General features: G+C 40.4%; 2 protein-coding genes and 2 non-coding genes across 6 annotated transcripts; 3 read left to right on the forward strand and 1 right to left on the reverse strand.

Annotated features, from left to right (window-relative positions):
* The first annotated feature begins 2,011 nt into the window (after positions 1–2,011).
* On the forward strand, positions 2,012–9,714 carry ercc6l2 (excision repair cross-complementation group 6-like 2). The gene is made up of 19 exons (XM_028976870.1): positions 2,012–2,144; positions 2,536–2,837; positions 2,923–3,039; positions 3,126–3,319; positions 3,437–3,598; positions 3,721–3,928; positions 4,226–4,366; positions 4,463–4,579; positions 4,835–4,954; positions 5,230–5,301; positions 5,420–5,565; positions 6,004–6,099; positions 6,274–6,373; positions 6,701–6,853; positions 6,920–6,991; positions 7,260–7,845; positions 7,990–8,144; positions 8,382–8,542; positions 8,634–9,714. Exons 1-19 carry the CDS (start codon positions 2,132–2,134, stop codon positions 9,547–9,549), a joined length of 3,831 nt encoding a protein of 1,276 aa, XP_028832703.1. The 5' UTR covers positions 2,012–2,131; the 3' UTR covers positions 9,550–9,714.
* A 280-nt stretch (positions 9,715–9,994) lies between these two features.
* Positions 9,995–17,606, reverse strand: hsd17b3 (hydroxysteroid (17-beta) dehydrogenase 3). 3 transcript variants are annotated; one of them, XM_028976892.1, is made up of 11 exons: positions 17,391–17,606; positions 16,188–16,234; positions 13,474–13,549; positions 13,276–13,383; positions 12,866–12,933; positions 12,663–12,707; positions 12,506–12,540; positions 12,333–12,411; positions 12,014–12,079; positions 11,101–11,250; positions 9,995–10,937 (listed from the first exon to the last, which is right to left on the reverse strand). In XM_028976892.1, the coding sequence occupies exons 1-11, from the start codon at positions 17,539–17,541 to the stop codon at positions 10,833–10,835; spliced, it is 930 nt and encodes a 309-aa protein (XP_028832725.1). In that variant the 5' UTR covers positions 17,542–17,606; the 3' UTR covers positions 9,995–10,832. The 3 variants fall into 3 exon arrangements, with proteins under 3 accessions (XP_028832725.1, XP_028832716.1, XP_028832735.1); XM_028976883.1 differs by having other exon boundaries at positions 12,333–12,414; positions 17,391–17,605; XM_028976902.1 differs by having other exon boundaries at positions 12,333–12,414; positions 13,474–16,039; positions 17,391–17,436.
* trnaa-agc (transfer RNA alanine (anticodon AGC)) lies at positions 11,454–11,526 on the forward strand. Its single transcript has one exon. It is a non-coding gene; the product is annotated as a tRNA-Ala (tRNA).
* Positions 11,823–11,894, forward strand: trnah-gug (transfer RNA histidin (anticodon GUG)). The gene has a single exon. It is a non-coding gene; the product is annotated as a tRNA-His (tRNA).
* Positions 17,607–18,784: the final 1,178 nt, after the last annotated feature.

Consider the following 18,784-nt stretch of genomic DNA (forward strand, 5'->3'; position numbering starts at 1 on the left):
AGGTAGGAGCAAACCACTGCCATGCTGAGCCCCGAATTCCAAGCCTCTTCATGATGACAAGAGAGTCTTGTGGTTAACGGTGTCAAATGCTGCAAAGAGGTCGAGGAGAATAAGTACAGATGACAGTAGAATGTAGAATGTGCTGTTCTGAAGCCAGACTGGTTAGGATCCAGGAGGTTGTTCTGTGATAGATGAAGTGATAGCTGATTGTAGACACAGCGCTCAAGTATTTTGGATAGAAATGAGAGGAGGGAAACTGGTCTGTAGTTGTTGATGTCTGTAGGATCAGCAGTGGGTTTCTTTAGGATTGGAAGAACCCTGGCTGTTTTAAAGGCGGATGGTACATGGCCAGATGACATTGAGCTGTTTATGATATAAGAAATGAAAGGGATGAGGTCAGGGGAGATGGATTGAAGCATTGCATAAGGAATTGGATCTAGTAGATAGGTGGTTGGGTTGCCTGTAGATATAATCTGAATGATTTCATCAGATGTGAGCTAAGAAAATTGATTTAGAGTAGTTGTAGATTTTTCATAGGGTAGAGTAGGATTAGTGGTGGAGAATTTCTCACAGATTTTTTCAATCTTCCCTGTGAAGAAGAAGCCTGCTAAAACAGCCTGCTAAAAGGATGGACGTTGGAAAAGTGGCAGAAGGTGGATTTTTCAGATGAATTACACCACAGTCAGCTCAAATATTACAGGAGACCTAATGGAACCCGCATGGATTTCACCCAGAAAACTGAAGTTTGGAGGCAGAAAAATCACAGTCTGGGGTTACATCGAGTATGGGGGTGTGCAAGAGATCTGCAGGGTGGAAGGCAGCATTTGCAAGATTTGATTGGCAAGATTTGGTTCTATACATGAAATACTCAATTCAGTGCTACGTTTGGTCTAGGGATGCACCGAGATGCATCGAGTATGAGTACTTGCATTTCAGTACTCGCCAATACTGATACAGAGTACTTAATAAAATTATTATTTAAATTTACAGGTAACGGCTTTAGTCATATGACTTAACTAAATAAACAAGGGACTAGTTTGGAATTAAGAACATTTATTTAAAATGAAAAGCATGTTGTATGCAACATGTTACACAATAAATAATTATAAAAATATTAAACAGTGGCAGTGCAACTCTCGTCTATCCACTGGGAGGTTAGGCTGATTAGCGACACGGGGCTAACACTGCTGGTCCAAATATCCGTGCTGTGGATATGTTTCTTCACGGAGTCGTGTAGTTTAGGCAGCTCGGTGTCAGTCATGTAGCGGCGGCTTGGGACATCATAGCTGGGCTCCAGAACATTCAGAAGACGCAGAAATCGCACATTTTCTATCTCCGAGAGTGGATGGTCACTCAATGCAATGTACTCGATAGTTCTCACAGCGAGTGGATTGTCTCAGGACACTTTCTCTCTCGTCTTGCAAGAGTTTGCTGCAGCGTGGGCTGTGTTGGTTTAGAGCCGTGGGTAAACTCTTTGTACTCGTTTTAGGTACTTGATTATATAGCTTGCGTTAAATGCGCTACCTTTTCAGTCTCCTCTGGACAATTTCGCTGAGCACAATTTGCAGCCCGCCTATGTTTTGTCGTCTTGTGAGAATACTGTTTGTAGATTACAGTTCGGCATTCAGTACCAAGAAACCCCGACCAGCAATCTACGGGACCATTTCTTCCACCGGAACCATTAGACCGTTGAACACAAACCAGCGACACACTGACTCAACCTCGATTTACATAAGTTGCACATGCGACGACAAGTGTGCACCCCAAAACGGTTCCCCGAGGAAACACATAACGTGTGATTTGTTCCATAGCAAAAAAAAGATAATACACGCTCTTGCAACAAATAGAGAATGTACCAAAATTACACATTAGCTGAAGTGAAAAATGATACAAAAAATATATTGATGCAAATTACTAACTCCGATGGCCGCTACAGACGCGTTCTGATTTTTACGCCCCGTTAGAAATCGCGCGTCGTCATAACCACGTGACTAAAACCCAGTGAGGAGGAAGGCGAGGAACCGACTCGCCTCAGTTTTCTTCCGTGTCAAACTCGCTTTCGTCGCTCCGTGATTTCTGCACAGCACCAGCAGCGGCGCCGTTCACCAGCTACGAGACATATTTTACTCTTATGAATAGCACAGGTTATTTAACATTTTCCATGTTACACGGACCGTGCCGTCGAACAGAAAGAGTTACAAATGCTGCTCGTCATCTTAACATAGATTTACAAAAGTCAGCTGGTATTTCTAACACTGTATTTATTGTGTGCTGTACGTTTTACGACTACGCGTCGTTGTCAGTAGTTTATATCTGATGATCTGTTGCATTTTGTGTAGTTGGGGGATGTCTGGTATATATGTATTAAAGGCCAGGTCATAAAGCTTGACAAGTGTCGAAGTTTGCAAGGGTTACTGATCAGTCGCAGTGTTTTCCTGTATTTTAAAAACGGTGAACGTGTAAATGCATTACCGTACCCATCCTAAAAGTTGCAGTGCTTGTCTGACATCATCTCTGTGCATTTGGCATTTTCAGTTGTGAGACTGGCTGAGCATGACGGTAGGGATGAGGATGAAGAGGAGGAAGAAAAGCATCCAGTGAACACACCATCCAGTACCACCTTCCATGCACATGAGAAGCCATTTTTCAACATAAGCCAAAGACCCCCAGGTCCATCTGTGCCATTTGCCCTGTCGGACAACGTGAACATCCCCTACACCATAAACCGATACCTGCGGGACTACCAGCGAGAGGGCGCCAGGTTCATTTACCACAGTTACATCAAACGCAGAGGCTGCATCCTGGGTGATGATATGGGCTTGGGGAAGACCATTCAAGTATGTTTCTTTCAACAACATGTTTGTGCACATTATGTTGGAAATGGTTTGAAATTCCATCATTTCCATCTTCTCTTAAATGTAGGTTATCAGTTTTCTGGCTGCAGTCCTGCATAAAACTGGTCTGTGGGAAGATGTTGAGAAAAATGTGCCACAGTACCTACTATCTCAGAAACCAGTACAGCAGAATGGGGAGAAAAAGGTTGAGATCACTCTGCTTACTTCTCTGTTATGGTCCTTTACTTTTGAGCAACTTCATTTGAGATCATTATATTTGACTTTTTCTAGGTTTTTCTAATCATCTCACCACTTTCTGTACTGTACAACTGGAAAGAGGAGCTGGAGACGTGGGGATATTTTAAAGCTGTCATTGTCCATGGTGTTAAGAAAGAAGAGGAACTGTCTCGTGTGAAGAGGGGAAGGTGTGAGATAGCTCTCACCACCTACGAGACTTTCAGACTCTGCCTGGATCAGTTCAACAGGTTACCAGATTACCCACATTGTCCTCGCACATTTAATTTCATCGTGTTATTTTGTTCAGTGTCCTTTTTATATAGGCTTGTCATGCATGTCATAAAGCATATGACAATTTTTTTCAGCATCAACTGGGCAGCTGTAATAGTAGATGAGGCTCACAAAATAAAAAACTACAAATCCCAGATAACAAAAGCCATGAAACAGATGCGGTGCAAGGTGCGCGTGGGTCTGACTGGAACAATCTTACAGAACAACCTTGAGGAGCTGTATTGTGTCATGGACTGGTATCTACTTTTTATTGTATAATCAATCTGAAAAATTGTATTAAATCCAACTAAACAGTAATTACAGCGTATATATGTGTATTCATTTAATTTGTTCCATTATGTTTTAAAATTTATTTTAGGGCCATCCCAGGATGCCTTGGTTCCTTTAAACAGTTTAGAAAAACGATTGCTGGCCCTATAGAGCAGGGGCAGAAACACAGCGCAACCAAGCGGGCTTTGGCCGTGGGCCGCAGGGCCATGCAGTCACTAGCCAAGAAGCTCTCCTGCTGGTTTCTGCGCAGAACCAAGACTCTGATCAGTGACCAGCTGCCCCTGAAAGACGACAGGGTGAGTGCCAAATCTTACAAAAGTTGTATTAACTTGCTGCACCTGCTATGAGATCAGTGGGCCAGATGAGGACTGATTTATTTGAGTAGGGGTAAACAATGTGGCAACCAACATGCTATGATGATGTCCAACTTTATTCACAATGCAAGCAATGCAAAAATTACAAACACACATTGCTATTTAGTTGCTGTGCTATCAGTATGTAATTTATAATCATGTGTTTTATAAAGACGTTTGTTTTAGGCTGTGTGCTGCACTTGACTGTAGTAGATGAACTACTGATGAGTGCTGCTGTAGGTGGTGTACTGCTCCATGACTGAGTTCCAGCAGATGGTGTACCGTGCCGTTCTGGAGTCAGAAGATGTCACTTTGATGCTGCGGAGCGGCCATTCCTGCAGCTGTGGAAGCAAACGTCCAAGGAAGAAGTGCTGCTTTAAGGTAGAAGTTATATGATGAATATGATTTTATGAAGTATCAGAGGTTTACATGTCAAAAGCTAACAAACTAACATTTCATAATTTTCTCGTTTAACAGACCAATACAAAAGGTGTGCTTGTTAGGGATTTATACTTCAGCTACCTGGCCATACTGAGAAAAGTTGCTAACCATGCTGCTCTGCTGCAGTCTAAAGAAGGAACTAGCAAGAAACAGGTATGAGGGATAAAAAAAGTCTGTAAAAATTCTACAAAAGTAGTAATAAAAAAGTGTTTTGCTTCACCTTAATTTGTTAATAAAGTTTTTAATTTGTTTAAAAAAAAAATGTTAGGATCACCATACAACGTGCACCATAAAACACTGAAATTAAAATGTTTCAGGACCAAAGTGTATAGTATTTGTTAAAATTGAGAGACATAATGAGTGGTCATGATAAAAAGATGACTGTGCTCTTCTTGTCTGATGCTGCAGGAGGAATATGTGAGTGCAATTTGTGAGAAGGTGTTTCAGAAGTGCCCTGAGTTTGTGGAGAGGTGCAAAGATGCAGCATTTGAAGCCATGTCAGACCCCAAATACAGTGGAAAGATGAAGGTTTGTGCTGTTAAATCACACTTCACTTGTTTACAACCTAACTAGCCTTTGAAACACTTCACTACAAAACAAAATTATTCATTTGATGTATTCTGTTACTTAATTGCCAAATGATAATGCCAGTCTTCATTTTAACTCAACACGAACAAGAGAATACACAGAAACATTTATTGTGAATGTTTTTTATGTATTATAAAAGCCTACCACAATATTTAAAATGTGTTGAGTTATTTGTGGGCAGACATCACGCTGACCCATGAATGATCCCTTTTCAGGTCTTGCAGAAGTTAATTAACCACTTTGTACAGAGGAAAGACAAAGTTCTTCTGTTTTCTGCTTCCTCTAAGGTAGGGTTTACAATATTTTACCACATTATATGTTTTTCTGAAGCAGGTGATAAAATCTTTTTTTTCAGGTGATAAAACCATTTTTTATCATTTGACTTCTCTTTTTGCTATTCTGCAGTTGTTGGATGTTCTGGAGAGCTACTGTATGGGTGCAGGACTGGAGTATCAGAGGCTGGATGGAAACACAAAATCTAAAGACAGAATGAAGATTGTCAGAGAGTTCAACAGCACTGAAGGCATCAACCTCTGCTTAGTGTCAACACTGTGAGTTGATAAGCTTTTATATCATGAGACGACTTATAGTTTGAAAGTTACATTACCAGAGCGCATTAGTTCACTGCAGATATGTGGATATTCTGTACCTGTTTCATGGGACAGTGGTGGCCTAGTGGGTAAGGAAACAGCCCTGTAATCAGAATGTTGCTGGTTCGAATCCTGATCCGCCAAGGTTCCACTGAGCAAATCACCGTCCCCACACACTGCTCCCCAGGCGCCTGTCATGCCTGACCACTGCTCACCAAGGGTGATGGGTTAAAAGCAGAGGACACATTTCATTGTGTCACCATGTGCTGTGCTGCGTTGAGTCACATGTGACAATTAATCACTTTCACTTCACTGTTTTATTAGAATGTAGTTTTGTGAGTGATTTATTTGCACAAAATTATATCTCTAATATATTTGTTTATTTATTGAAAACTTTAGGGCAGGTGGACTTGGCCTTAATTTTGTTGGGGCTAATGTTGTTATTCTGTTTGATCCTACCTGGAACCCTGCAAGTGACCTTCAGGCTATTGACAGGTAGGGGCAGCAAAGCCTTTACCTCTCATTACAACTTTCTCTCCGATCTTCACTTCATGTAGATTAGTCAGTGCTGAAGAAGTGTTGTGACCTAATGACCTACATGATGTGTATACCTGCTTCTCTCAGTTTATGAGTGTGTGTGCTTTACATATATTATGCTTTATTATGCAGGGTGTATCGCATTGGCCAGTGCAGAGATGTCTCTGTGTTCAGACTCATATCTCTGGGAACAGTAGAGGAGGTCATGTACCTGCGTCAGGTTTATAAACAGGTGATGTGAAGAAAATTCATGAGAACATTTTCCCAGTCTAGAATAGTCCAGCCCTTTTCTTTATATTATACTAAACTGTTAAAAATGCTTGTTGAAAATGAATATTATTTATTTTAAAAACTGATCTAATGCTGGCTTAACATTTTTTGTTTATTTCCTGAGTCTTCAAGCACGTACTTGTTTTAATAATGGATAATGGCGTGATGAATCAGTGTAACCCCACCCTCACAAATCCTTCTACTGGCTTCATGAGGAACGCACTTAATTGAAAATATGAATGTATTGCAATGCAGCTAATAATTGTCTTTCCTTCTAATGCTTCTGCAGCAGCTGCAGTCGTCAGTTGTGGGACAGGAGAATGCACGCCGTTACTTTGAAGCGGTGCAGGGGACAGGGGGGCAAGCTGGGGAGCTGTTTGGGATAAGAAACCTTTTCCGGTTACAGTTAGATGGAACCTGCCTCACCCACAACATTTTGGAGGTAGACAAACATCAGTCTAAATATACATAAGATTGCGTATTTTTACAAAGTTTGTGCGTCGTGCAGAGGGAAGGCCGTGTTGAAGCTGGTGTGATGACTGTTAAGACGCAAACTACAGGTGATAAGACACAAAACGGGGTGAGTTCATTGTGCCATAGTGATACAAATGGGACCTTAACTTTTTTGTTTACAGGCAAAATTTATAACCTGAGAATTCTTATTTAGTATACAATCTTTTAAGCCATTTGAAACGTGTACATAGGACTGTGTAAAGTTTACACTCATCCTATTCTATATATTGCACATTTGTAATTGCATATGTAATTCTGTCAACTGCTATATAATTAACTGCAGTAGCATCCTTTCCTGAATGTGATCCGAAGGTACATGTTCACCTGTGCTTCAGGATCAAGAAAACCTGGAGAAACATTCCCCAGAGCACCAGGCTGACCTGTCATCTGGACAACCACTGGACCTGCTGGACTTCAGCAGCTGCAGTGAAGAAGAAGGAGAACCAGACCAGGCCAGGGGAGAGGGTTCTGGAAGTGGCCGCACTCTGCTTCAGCATGGTTTCTCAGGATTGTTACTGGCAGGGAGAAGGCCTGGATCCAGAGAGAGTAGCCTGAGCCAGGCCTCAGAGATGGAGTCTAGTGACCTTGAAGATGAATGTGGCCCAGGCACTCACCAAGGCTACAGTGAAACTGACGAGGGGGCACAAAAGAAGTTAGCACTGGGCAGTAGCTCCTCCCCAGCTCAAAGAATGCTCCATTTGAAGAGGAAAAAAGTAACAGAGGAGAAGAATGATGCTTCTGACTCTAGTGATGAAGACAGTGGGAGCAATAAGAGTGAACACATCGCTCTAAAACCCAAATCTTCTGGTGCCTGCAAGAAACTCTACAGAAATGCAAAGTTCACATGTGTAAAAAGCAAGAATACTGAAGCAGGAAGAGTTGACAATACTGCAACGGTGGGCACAATAGATGCATTGTTAGGTGAGACTTGCAATAAAGTTGTGGTAAGGGGGACAACACCAGTGTTACTGGATCACAGCCGCTAGTGGTTTTTTTTTCATATCAGCAACTTTGCAGGAAATTTCTATTGAACTTTATATTGGTTTGATCTTTTTGTCTTTGTAGGTGGGCTTCAGGAGGTGGGTTACACTCACTCCAACCAGAAAGTTGTGGGCTCCAGCCGAGCAGAGAACTTCATCAGCAAGGTAGCCCTTCGAGATGTGTTTGAAAGGAATAAGCACTCCCAGGCCCCAGCTAACCTACTACCTCAATCCCAAGAGGTAAAGGAACTATTTATTTAATGTTATCTTTTAATATGTTTAATAATATAGTAAAAAATAATAATAATCCCTTCTTTTAAATTGTCCTTTGGATTACATGGGGTTGTTTGTGGTATTTATTTCTGCCTCCTTGTTTTCTCACTATTTCCATTATCACTCTACTGTTGGATAGCTCTACACAAACCATTTTGTGTTAACTTGTGTCTGTGTGTGTGTGTGTGTGTGTGTGTTTGCCAGAGCCTGTCACTTACACCAATAGACCAGACAGATAAAGACATGAGCCATACTGACAAGGATGGCTATCATTTGACCCACCCTGTTACGCATATCACAAAAGCCACACACCATGACCACAACTCCACTGTCATCATAGGAGAGACGCCCAGTGCAATTTGCAGGTCAGCAGCCTTGTTTAAAAATAGGCAAAAAAAAATCCTAATATCTTTAAACATGCATTATATTTCAGAATATTTCATTATGTTCATGCAGGAGGCACTTTGAAGACATGGCACGGTTCTGTGGTGCTACATCGTTACAGGACTTTGCTGAGGAGATTCTGAAGACCACCTCCAAACAAAGAAAGGTCCAGCTGTGCCAGTTTTACAGTCAGCAGAACACACACCTTGGAAGCCTTTTGGATCATGTCTTTACGGAGCCAGTGCCTGTGAAAGCAGAACAAAGAATCTCAGTTTCAACTTCATCAAGGGCCAAACCAAAGTCGGTTTTAAAACAGCCTCCTACTGAGTCTACGCGAAAGCAGGATAACACTCACACACTGGAAAGGCCAGATCAAATTGACTTGATAGACAATGTGATAACTGTTTACACAGACCCGTTATCCATGAGTCTGCATAATCCCGGCATTGAGAAGCCTCCAGAGAGCTCCATTTTCTCCAGGCATGTTTCTTCTGTTGCTTCAAATAAAATCGAAGTGTCTATAGAGTTGCCTCTCCATGCACAAGATCCATCTATACCAGAAAGGGGTGAAAAGGGGAGAGAAGCCCTCCAAGGAATCCCACACCAGGAACCAAGAATCCCAGCGTCGTCAGTGTCTGAGAATCAAAGCTCCACTTCACCCCCCACCCCCCACTCAAGCAGATCATTCATCACAGATCTGATAGGAGACACGTCCGTTCTGGACGACTTCCTCAGACCCAAATCCAGAACCCCACGTTCATGTGGACCATCTAACGCAACTCCACTTCTCGCTCCCTTACAAAAGAAGTCCAAGGCAAAAAGCAAAGATGTCTGGGACATTCTGAATGAAGGAAATGAAGAGAGCATCAACCGGCTAACAGACCTCAGTCAGATTGAAAAGATCTGCACCAGCTCGAGTGCTGCACTGAAGAAACAAGACTCCGCGCTGTGGAGAAGAAATGAAAAATTTCTTTGGAAAAACAAATGACTGTATGAAATATGTCAGTGAACATCAAATTAGGTTTGTCATTTTAGCTTTTTCCCCTCCTGTCTGATGCTTTTTTTTTTTTTTCTTGCCATGCACAGAACTCTTTACTTGAAATATTTTCCTTAATGCGCAACAGACAGTTATGTTGAAAATGTCTGCAGTGGATGTTAACTATTATTAAATGCCTGTATTTTAATAGACTTAGATTTAAGGTAAATTAAAGTGTTAAAAGTATTGGTGGATGGCAAAATATGCATGCTGCGCCTTATTTCATATATGCTTGGAGGTAAAGGTTCTCAATCGTGTTGCAGGTTCATCTCCGCCATCTCTATTAGAAAATACATGACTAGAAACATGTGGGATTTGAGATCCACTGGTGATCTGTACACCAGTAGTGGGAGAAATGCTGCTGACCGTGGTGCTGAAAACCCTTTGACCATTAAGAAACTTTTGAAATTTTTAATAATATTTGAGTTTACAAACAGACATGAAATTAAAAGTAAACTGTTACTTTGCAGAAAGACATAGCAAATATAAGTCAGAATAACATTTAAATGGTTAGTTCATTTAATTAATTAATTTAGTGTTCCAGAAATTACATAAGCGATATAAAAAAGCATAAATTATTATGCTTCTCACCAAAACAAAGAAAAGGTTAATAGTATGCACTGATCAGCCTTAAAATATGACTGATTGGTGAAAGGCAAAGTGATCAAGTCCGATTATGTCATTACAGCGGCACCTGGCAATGGGTATTGTTGCTGACCAAGTGCACACCTTGATTTTAAAAGGTATTCCCTGGTGGTGGTGCTCTCTTTCCCACCACCCTGCAATAATGGTTCAAGAATGGTTTGAGGATACAACAGCAAGTATGAGGCGTTGACCTGGCCTGCAGACTACCAAGATCAGAATCACCACACAGCTTACAGGATGCAAAGGATCTGCTACACCAGTAGTACACCATAGTCCATGATGGGTAGAGTGGCCACCAAATCCATGTCAGGAACTGAATTGCATGGACAATGAAAAGGACCTGGATTTCATTTCGGCTGAGAGGAACGTGAGTCTTTCAATCAAGAAAAAATACCAGTCAAAGTGTAAGACAGAAGACAAAGTGTAAGACAAAAGCTGAAGACAGAAGACTTTTAATTTTGGATAGTCAGTCCCAAACACAGACTTGGTGTCCACCCTATCACTGTGTCAGAGCGGTTTGGTCGCAGAAATGGAAACTACTTAATGTTTTAGTTATATTTGTATGATGGGTGTCTTTGTCCATGTGTCGTTTAAAGATTCATGTGCTGCACACGAAGTTTTACAAATTCAGTGAAGCGGTCTTGCAGTTTTGAGCTGTAGAAAAGCTGAAATGGAATGGTGTCAAGAATCCAACCCTGGGGAGGAAAATGTGGAGAAATTGTTTAATCGTGCACACCATGCAAAAAGTTTATTCACTTTTGTCATAACATTTCCTGCATTAATGTACAGTACAGTATATTCAGTGTATTCATGTATATTCATAATAGACAAATGTTCTATAGAACTGTTCATATTTACCAAGATAGTGTGGCGGATGCTCCCGTTGGTCTTGTCGCCAGATCTGACGTAGGTGAGAGAGGTTCTTACGAACTGATCCGTGGTGAAGGTGAACATGTTCGGCGACTGGTAGCCCGACAGCAGAGTTGAGACTCCGAACGGTGCCACCGCCTGAGGGGAAGCCACACGGGGACATTGCGGACATTTGGCGTGAGGAGACATCCGTGTTCCTACGGTTCATTTCGAACTGCAAAATGGCCTTGCAGATCTCAGTAATAACATCAAATTCTGTTTTCGTGAATGCCCTTTTTGACGATATGCTTTAGGTTAGGCCGGGAAGACGAATACAGCCCCGCCAAGACGGTGTTGCATCCGGGGAATTAGCTCAAATGGTAGAGCGCTCGCTTAGCATGCGAGAGGTAGCGGGATCGATGCCCGCATTCTCCACAGCTTTTTATTTTCATTAGTTAGTTAAGGATATATGTGTACGAGGCATTTTAGCCTTTTTTTAATGACCACTTGCAAATTTCGTCCAGGGCAAAGATGAACCATCGTACCGAAAGTTGCCTTTTACATTACTACATTACAATACTGTAAACGCCATTGAAATGATTACTTTATTCAATTTAAATAGCTAACTTGTACTGGCGTATGCATATCCTGGAGCTCAGACACTTGAACACTTGTTGTTTTGTCGCCGTGAATCTGTAGAAGGTGACACGGCCCCGGCTGGTCAGTGGCGCGCCGTGATCGTATAGTGGTCAGTACTCTGCGTTGTGGCCGCAGCAACCCCGGTTCGAATCCGGGTCACGGCACATCTTTTCTTAACCACGTGCAAAACAGAACCCCCTTCTGGTCCCCGGTACGGGTGTGAAGGGGGACGTTTTCCTTACATGTTGAATAACTTTATCACGCTACTAATCATTGGAAGTACCTGGATGGTGATTCCTTTCTGTTTGTATTCGGCTTGCAGAGCTTGGGAAAATCTGTTCACACATACCTGGGTAAGAAATGACAGTGGATAAAAGAAGGACACAGTAGTGTTGTTTTTAGATCTGGACAAACTAAAATATCTTTGGTTTGTAGTTCAATTTACATGTGTCTAGTCGTGTATTTGTGACCAGAGGAGGCTGCTAGAGTCCTCTGCTGCATATTTCATTAACACTCATGGGTATAAAACTGGGTATATAAATGATTATGAGTAATAAACTAATAACGTAATGTTGACCACTTCAGAGAAAAATTGGTCTAACCTTTGATGCTGTATATAGAGAAAATGTGGGACAAGGGATTTGGGCTAAACCAGATGAAACATTGAGAATGATTCCTTTCCTTCTAGAAAAATGAAAATGTGTACATTATGGCATTGATGAGACTGCATTGTATTTAACATAATTGTACTCAATTAAAATTAAGTTCCATCTACCTTCTCTCCATTATTGGCAAGACAATTGTACACATCTGCATGAAAAATAACCACAGTGGACTGATTGTTATACAAGTACGGTTGTAAAAGAGGAGTTCAGCATGAGCATATTAAAGATGTGCATTTTCCCTTTTATTCATTTCTTTGCATTGCTTACCTTCATCATTGCTTTCACATTGCAGTTTATCACCATATTTATCCTCTGACGAGAAAACATCACAAGGCACAATTATCACTCACTGAAGCTATGAAGGACCTGTATATGAATTCTATGTACACGATGAGTGGCAGCTAAATATGTAGAGTAAAGTTCAGAACGGTATCAGCACTAATGGTATGTGCATATGTGTCCCAGCTCACTTGCTCCAGGGAGTCTGTGTCCAGCAGTCTGCAGGGGGTTGGACTGGGTAGCATCCCAACATTATTGACTTTTTGTTTTTTGGAAAAAGGAAAGAGGCAATGGTCACATCACATGTCACATTTAAGTGCTTCACAGACTGTTCCAATTTCATGGCCATGGTGTCATGGGGCTTATACATTATACCCTTTTGTTTAGATTGCGTGCTGATGGGCCTTGAGAAATCAGGATTTTGTAGTACAAGGTTAGAATAAAAACATATCAAGTATGTCTCTTTAATCCCAACTGGGCAACATTACTAATTACAGGGAGATTCAGTTTTTTACCCCAATCTGTAATTCACTGGTTTCACTGTTTTGTATAAGCACCCCTCTTTGCACCGAAAAAAAAAAAACAGACAAGTATAACTTACCTAATATTCCAATGTTTAAATCCTGTAGATTTTGTGCTATGTTTTCATATACATCATCCTTTGTGAAATCAGCAACAATCACTTTTACTCTTTTCCCTGTGGTCTCTCCTGAGAAAACAAAAAGAAACCACAAATTACAATGTTCCTAAAAATAACATTTGAACTAAGTTTTGAGTTAAAATTCTGTGAACCACCCACCTATTTCCACTGCAGTTTTGTTTAGTTTCTCCTGACTGCGGCTTATTATGGCCACATTCATTCCATGCTTTGATAACTGTGTGAAATACATCATACACAATTATGTTAAAACCTAGAAAAGATTCACTATTTTATTTTCCAGGTAGGCCTTGCTGCATTGTCTGCCAGTAACCTGCAATTGCTGGGCTGAGACCACCCCTAGAGGCCTATCTACTACAGCCAGAACACTGTGCAGTACACTGTGGGTAAATCGCATGTCTTGGGGTAGAAATTATTTAATGCAGAGGCAGGCCAGGTTTCATGATATGCTTTCTTTTACCAATTGTGTATACTTGACTGACAATAGTCCACATACTGCATGCTCGTAAGTGAATAGGAATACAGAACCAGAATAGGAAACTACAATTTGCAGTATAGAATTGTCATTTAGATGAATAAAGGTCATGTGCTATTAAAGAGGTTGCTTTTAGCTAAAAGAGGTTGCTTCAAATGTCTAACTCTTTAAAAAGTTACAACACCTCTGCATGGCTTTTGCTTTCTTAAAAATTTTAAAGAATGATTTTGGTGGTTTTTCATATTGTTTTATACCATTTATTTTATCAGAAATCTGTACATAAGTGCATGTCGTAACAGATTGTACACACATAGCCTGTGCCTTTGATAAGGGAACAAGTACAAGGAGCGGACAGACTGGTTCCAGAAACAGCATGATTTCCCTTCAGATTCCTTAAATTTCTTGTGACTATAATGCCTTATAAACAACAACAACATTTATGTCTGCAGTAGTTGTTTAGTCCAGTGTCATGGTGTACATTGCATGTCATTATAATGCTACTGGTCTCTTTGAAGATCCCGGAGGCTCTAGCCATTACAGTGGTTGTGGCATGTTGTCAGTCTGGTATGTTTCATGCAAAGTCGTCTCATCAGCAGTTTGCTAGGGACTAGGATTCATCTGTTGGTCTCTTCATTGGACTCTGATTAATGGAAGCAATTAAAAGTACTGCATGCTCCTCTTGATGCACAACAAAATCACTGTCCAACAGAATAGGAAACTACAATTTGCTATTATTCTGTAGTATTGAATTGTCATTTAGATGAGTAAAGAGTATGTGCTGTTGACTGCAAGAATTCCTTTATATGAGCAATGAAGAGAAATTTACTATAGCATAAGCTGAAAGAGGTTGCGTTAAATGTCTAGAACTTTAAAATGTTACAACAGCTCTGCTGTTGTTGTGCTGGGACAGTTCCACGACTTTCTTTTTTTTAAAAGTAAGAATGCCTTTGGTGGTTTTGCATATTGTTTTATACCACTGATTTAATCAGAAATCTCTGCTGAACTGCATCACTTAACAGATTGTACTTGTACACACATGTCCTGTGCCTATGTTAAAGGAACAAGTACAAGGAGCAGACAAACTGGTTCCAGAAACAGCATGATTTCCTCTTTGATTTTTTAAATTCCAGTGTTGTTGTGACTATAATCCCTTAATGGGATCAATTAAAAGTCCTGCATGCTCAACTTGGTGCCCAATAAAATTACTGTTCAACAGAATAGGAAACTACAATTTGCTATTATTCTGTAGTATTGAATTGTCATTTAGATGAGTAAAGAGTATGTGCTGTTGATGGCAAGAATCCCTTTATATGAGCAATGAAGTGAAATTTGCTATAGCATAAGATGAAAGAGGTTGATTTAAATGTCTAGTGCTTTAAAAAGTTAGAAAACAGCTCAGCTGTTGTTGTGCTGGGACAGTTCATCGGTTTTCTTTTTTTTTAAAGTAAGAATGCCTTTTGTGGTTTTGCATATTGTTTTATACCACTGATTTAATCAGAAATCTCTGCTGAACTGTATGTCTTAACAGATTGTATTTGTACACACATGTACAACATGCCTTTGTTAAGGGAACAGTTGCAGACAGACTGGTTCCAGAAACAGCATGATTTCCTGTCTGATTATTTAAATTCCAGTGTTGTTGTCCCTAATAAAATCGGTATTCTGTAGTATGGAATTGTCGTTTAGATGAGTAAAGAGTATGTGCTACTGACTGCAAGAAATCCTTTATATGAGCAATGAAGTGAAATTTAATGTATGGGGAGGTGGTGGCCTGGTGGGTGGCACACTCACCTATGAACCAGAAGACAGAGGTCCAAATCCCACTTCCATTGTGTCCCTGAGCAAGACACTTATCCCTAAGTTGCTCCAGGGGGGGGACTGTCCCTGTAACTACTGATTGTAAGTCGCTCTGGATAAGGGCGTCTGACAAATACTGTAAATGTAAATAGCATAAGCTAAAAAATTACAATGCCTCTGCTGATGTTGTAGTGGGACAGTTCCATGGCTTAAAAAAGTAAGAATGATTTTGGTGGTTGTCCATATTTTTTATACTGTTGATTTCAGAAATCAACAGTATGGCTTCAGAAATATGAGCCATTTCAAGGAAAGCCTTGCAGCCTTAAGCATACGTCCTCGTAATGGTCTTTTTTGATGCTCCCCTGTCCAAGCTGTGGCCCCCAAGAATTATGACAAACTTTTACCCCATTTGTGATGGCCCTGATGAGATTCAGCCTTCAGTTACGTAGGAAACAAAAACACTGATTATTTCAAGGTGCTTAGAATTAGAAATAATAGGAAACGTATTAATTCACATTCTCACAATATGAATTAAGATTTTTTTGTCATCATTGTTGGTAACTTTCTGTAGCTGGAATGTTACCTCGATTGCATATGCCCTTCCAATTCCATCAGAGGCCCCGGTCACCACTGAAAAAGAGGAGAAGAGAGCTGTGTAAACCCAACACCTCCCTCCGTCATCAGGCACAAAACTACACAGGACCACTTCTGGTGATGCAACGGCACAGGGCCAAGCAGAATGCCCAGGCTGCTGTGGACACAGCTCTCTGCTGAACTGCATGTCTTAACAGATTGTACTTGTACACACGTAGCCTGTGTCTATGATAAGGGAACAAGGACAAGGAGCAGACAGACTTGTTCCTGAAACAGCATGATTTAAATTCCTTGCACTGTCGCTGTGACTATAATGCCTTAATAGAAGCAATTAAATATCCATGAGGTAAAAAATAAGAATAAAGAGAAAAACTTGATTCAGCAGAATAACATAAAGAATCAGCATTAATTGAAATTCAGAGGACATCTACACACCATCTGTCATGGTCCAATGTCATGTTCTTGGGATCAGATTTGCATTTCAAACTGTATTATTAACTCCTCTCCAGGGAAAGCAAATTCAAAGGATGTTGATGGTCCTTCAGATCTTCATTAAGACTGAGTACCATTGTGATTAACTAAACTTCTCCACAGGCACACTTATAATGAAGCAGAAATTCTATTCACATTAGAAGGAAAATCCTTTTAAAGTGGAATGGGACGGAGGTCAATAATTTACCCTGGGACACGGTGTACTAATTTTCAACTCACTGTGTTCCAGAATGGAATGGAAGCAAAGCTTGGGAACTAGTGAACCTGGATTTCCGTATCTTCGCAGACGTAATACTCATGTGGTGTATGCAGGCCGTCATGGTTTGAGATAACTTTTCTTTAATGCTCAAATGTTGCTCAACTCTTAGCTCTGAAGGCAGGTGTGGAGGCTTTTATAACATTCAATGATTATGAACAAATTAAATTTTAAACAAATTGGCTAACTTTCTAACCATGCCTGGCGACAAAGCCATTTCAGTCAGGTCAATGCAAGACATTTTCTTTTTAAAACAGATGCTAAGAAACAAATTGTGTTAGTTACTGTATTATTGCAAAACATTTTTTCCTGGTTTATCATTTCTGGAATGAAAGCATGATGTATATTAATACATTCAGTAATGCTTTGTATTTCAAGAATGCAGAATTCATTTAATAATTTGTGCATTAAGCAGATGTGGAACAAAGTCTCAATTCAACTCACCTGCCCATTCCCCCATGGAAGTGAAATATCCACTTGGCACAGGATACCACACCTTTGGAAAAAGTACCTTCAGCACAGTCAAGACTTTCAGTCCACAGTGCAAGATCACACATGCCCCAACTGCAGTGAAAAAAAGCTCCACGGAGTCCATGGCATAAAGTGCAAATGGGTTAGAATAAGTCTACTACCGCCTGGCAACACAAATAACCCAGTTTGACTCCCACAGCTTGGGCTTCTTTTCAACTTCTTCATCATAGGCCACACTATGTGATGGACAGGGTGCCCAGCCAATCAGATGTTATCTGGCTTATACGCGTGGTGAATGCAGAGAACTCTGTTTTGATTTATATTGCTTAATAGTCCAAAGGAACGAAGACAACTTCTATACTTTGGCACATTTATTTAAATTCTTCTAAATCACAGTCCATTGTTGTTTGTTATAAACCAATGTATTTTTAAAAAATGATATCCTTTGAATCAAAATTACGTTGTCTATTTATCTTACTGCAGGCATGGTCTACTGGAGAGGGGGCTGCTTACTCTCCTCAAAAGGAAAAATCAGGACACTAGTGAATTCACATTCTCTTAACCGTTGAAGTGCCAAGCAATGATGTATCTCAGACAAATGAAAATGCATTCCCTCTTTTGCCAGCTGGTGGCGCTATATCATGCAGATATTATGTCCATGTGTGAATGATCATAATTAAAAACATTGATTATGGACAATATCGATACTCAAAAATACTAATACATATTAATTGCCTCAACATTTCCAATGTCACATTTCACAATTTAAAACCAAAAACGCATTGACTTTGTGTTTTTGTGAGCAAATTTGACACCATTATGATAAATGATCTAGGAGACATGCGTCGAGATTTATTGTATCAAAACATAAATTACAAATATTGATTCTTCCTTGGTCAGCTGGTGGCGCTAATGTGTGTGTCGATGTTATCATAATTCATAATATTCGATAACCTGTGAAATTTCGGACAAATCATTCTTTTTGTCAGATTTCGACCAAATGTGCTGATCAGGGCCGGAGTGGGACTCATTTTCAGCCCTGGACCGGCGAATTTATTCGGGAGTCACCCCGAACAGGCTGAGTTTTTTTCAGTTGTCTGGGTTTTTGAGGCGTTTCAACATCACGACATGGCCCATCTCCGTGCCACCCTCGCTCGTTCTTCATTCCGTCTTTCAAACGCATACATATGTTTCATAAAAAACATGGTCTGTGTGCACTGAAATGTTACACCACCAAAAAAAGAAAAAAAAAACTCCCACACCAAAAACAAATTATGTTATGCAAATTAGATCTGACTTACAAATGGGAGAACCTTCATGAAAGTGTTCATATTTACATGAGGTACAACATGATGTGATTTTAAAAA

This window comes from Denticeps clupeoides, chromosome 1 (assembly GCF_900700375.1).
Source record: "Denticeps clupeoides chromosome 1, fDenClu1.1, whole genome shotgun sequence".
NCBI classification, from domain to species: Eukaryota; Metazoa; Chordata; class Actinopteri; order Clupeiformes; family Denticipitidae; genus Denticeps; species Denticeps clupeoides.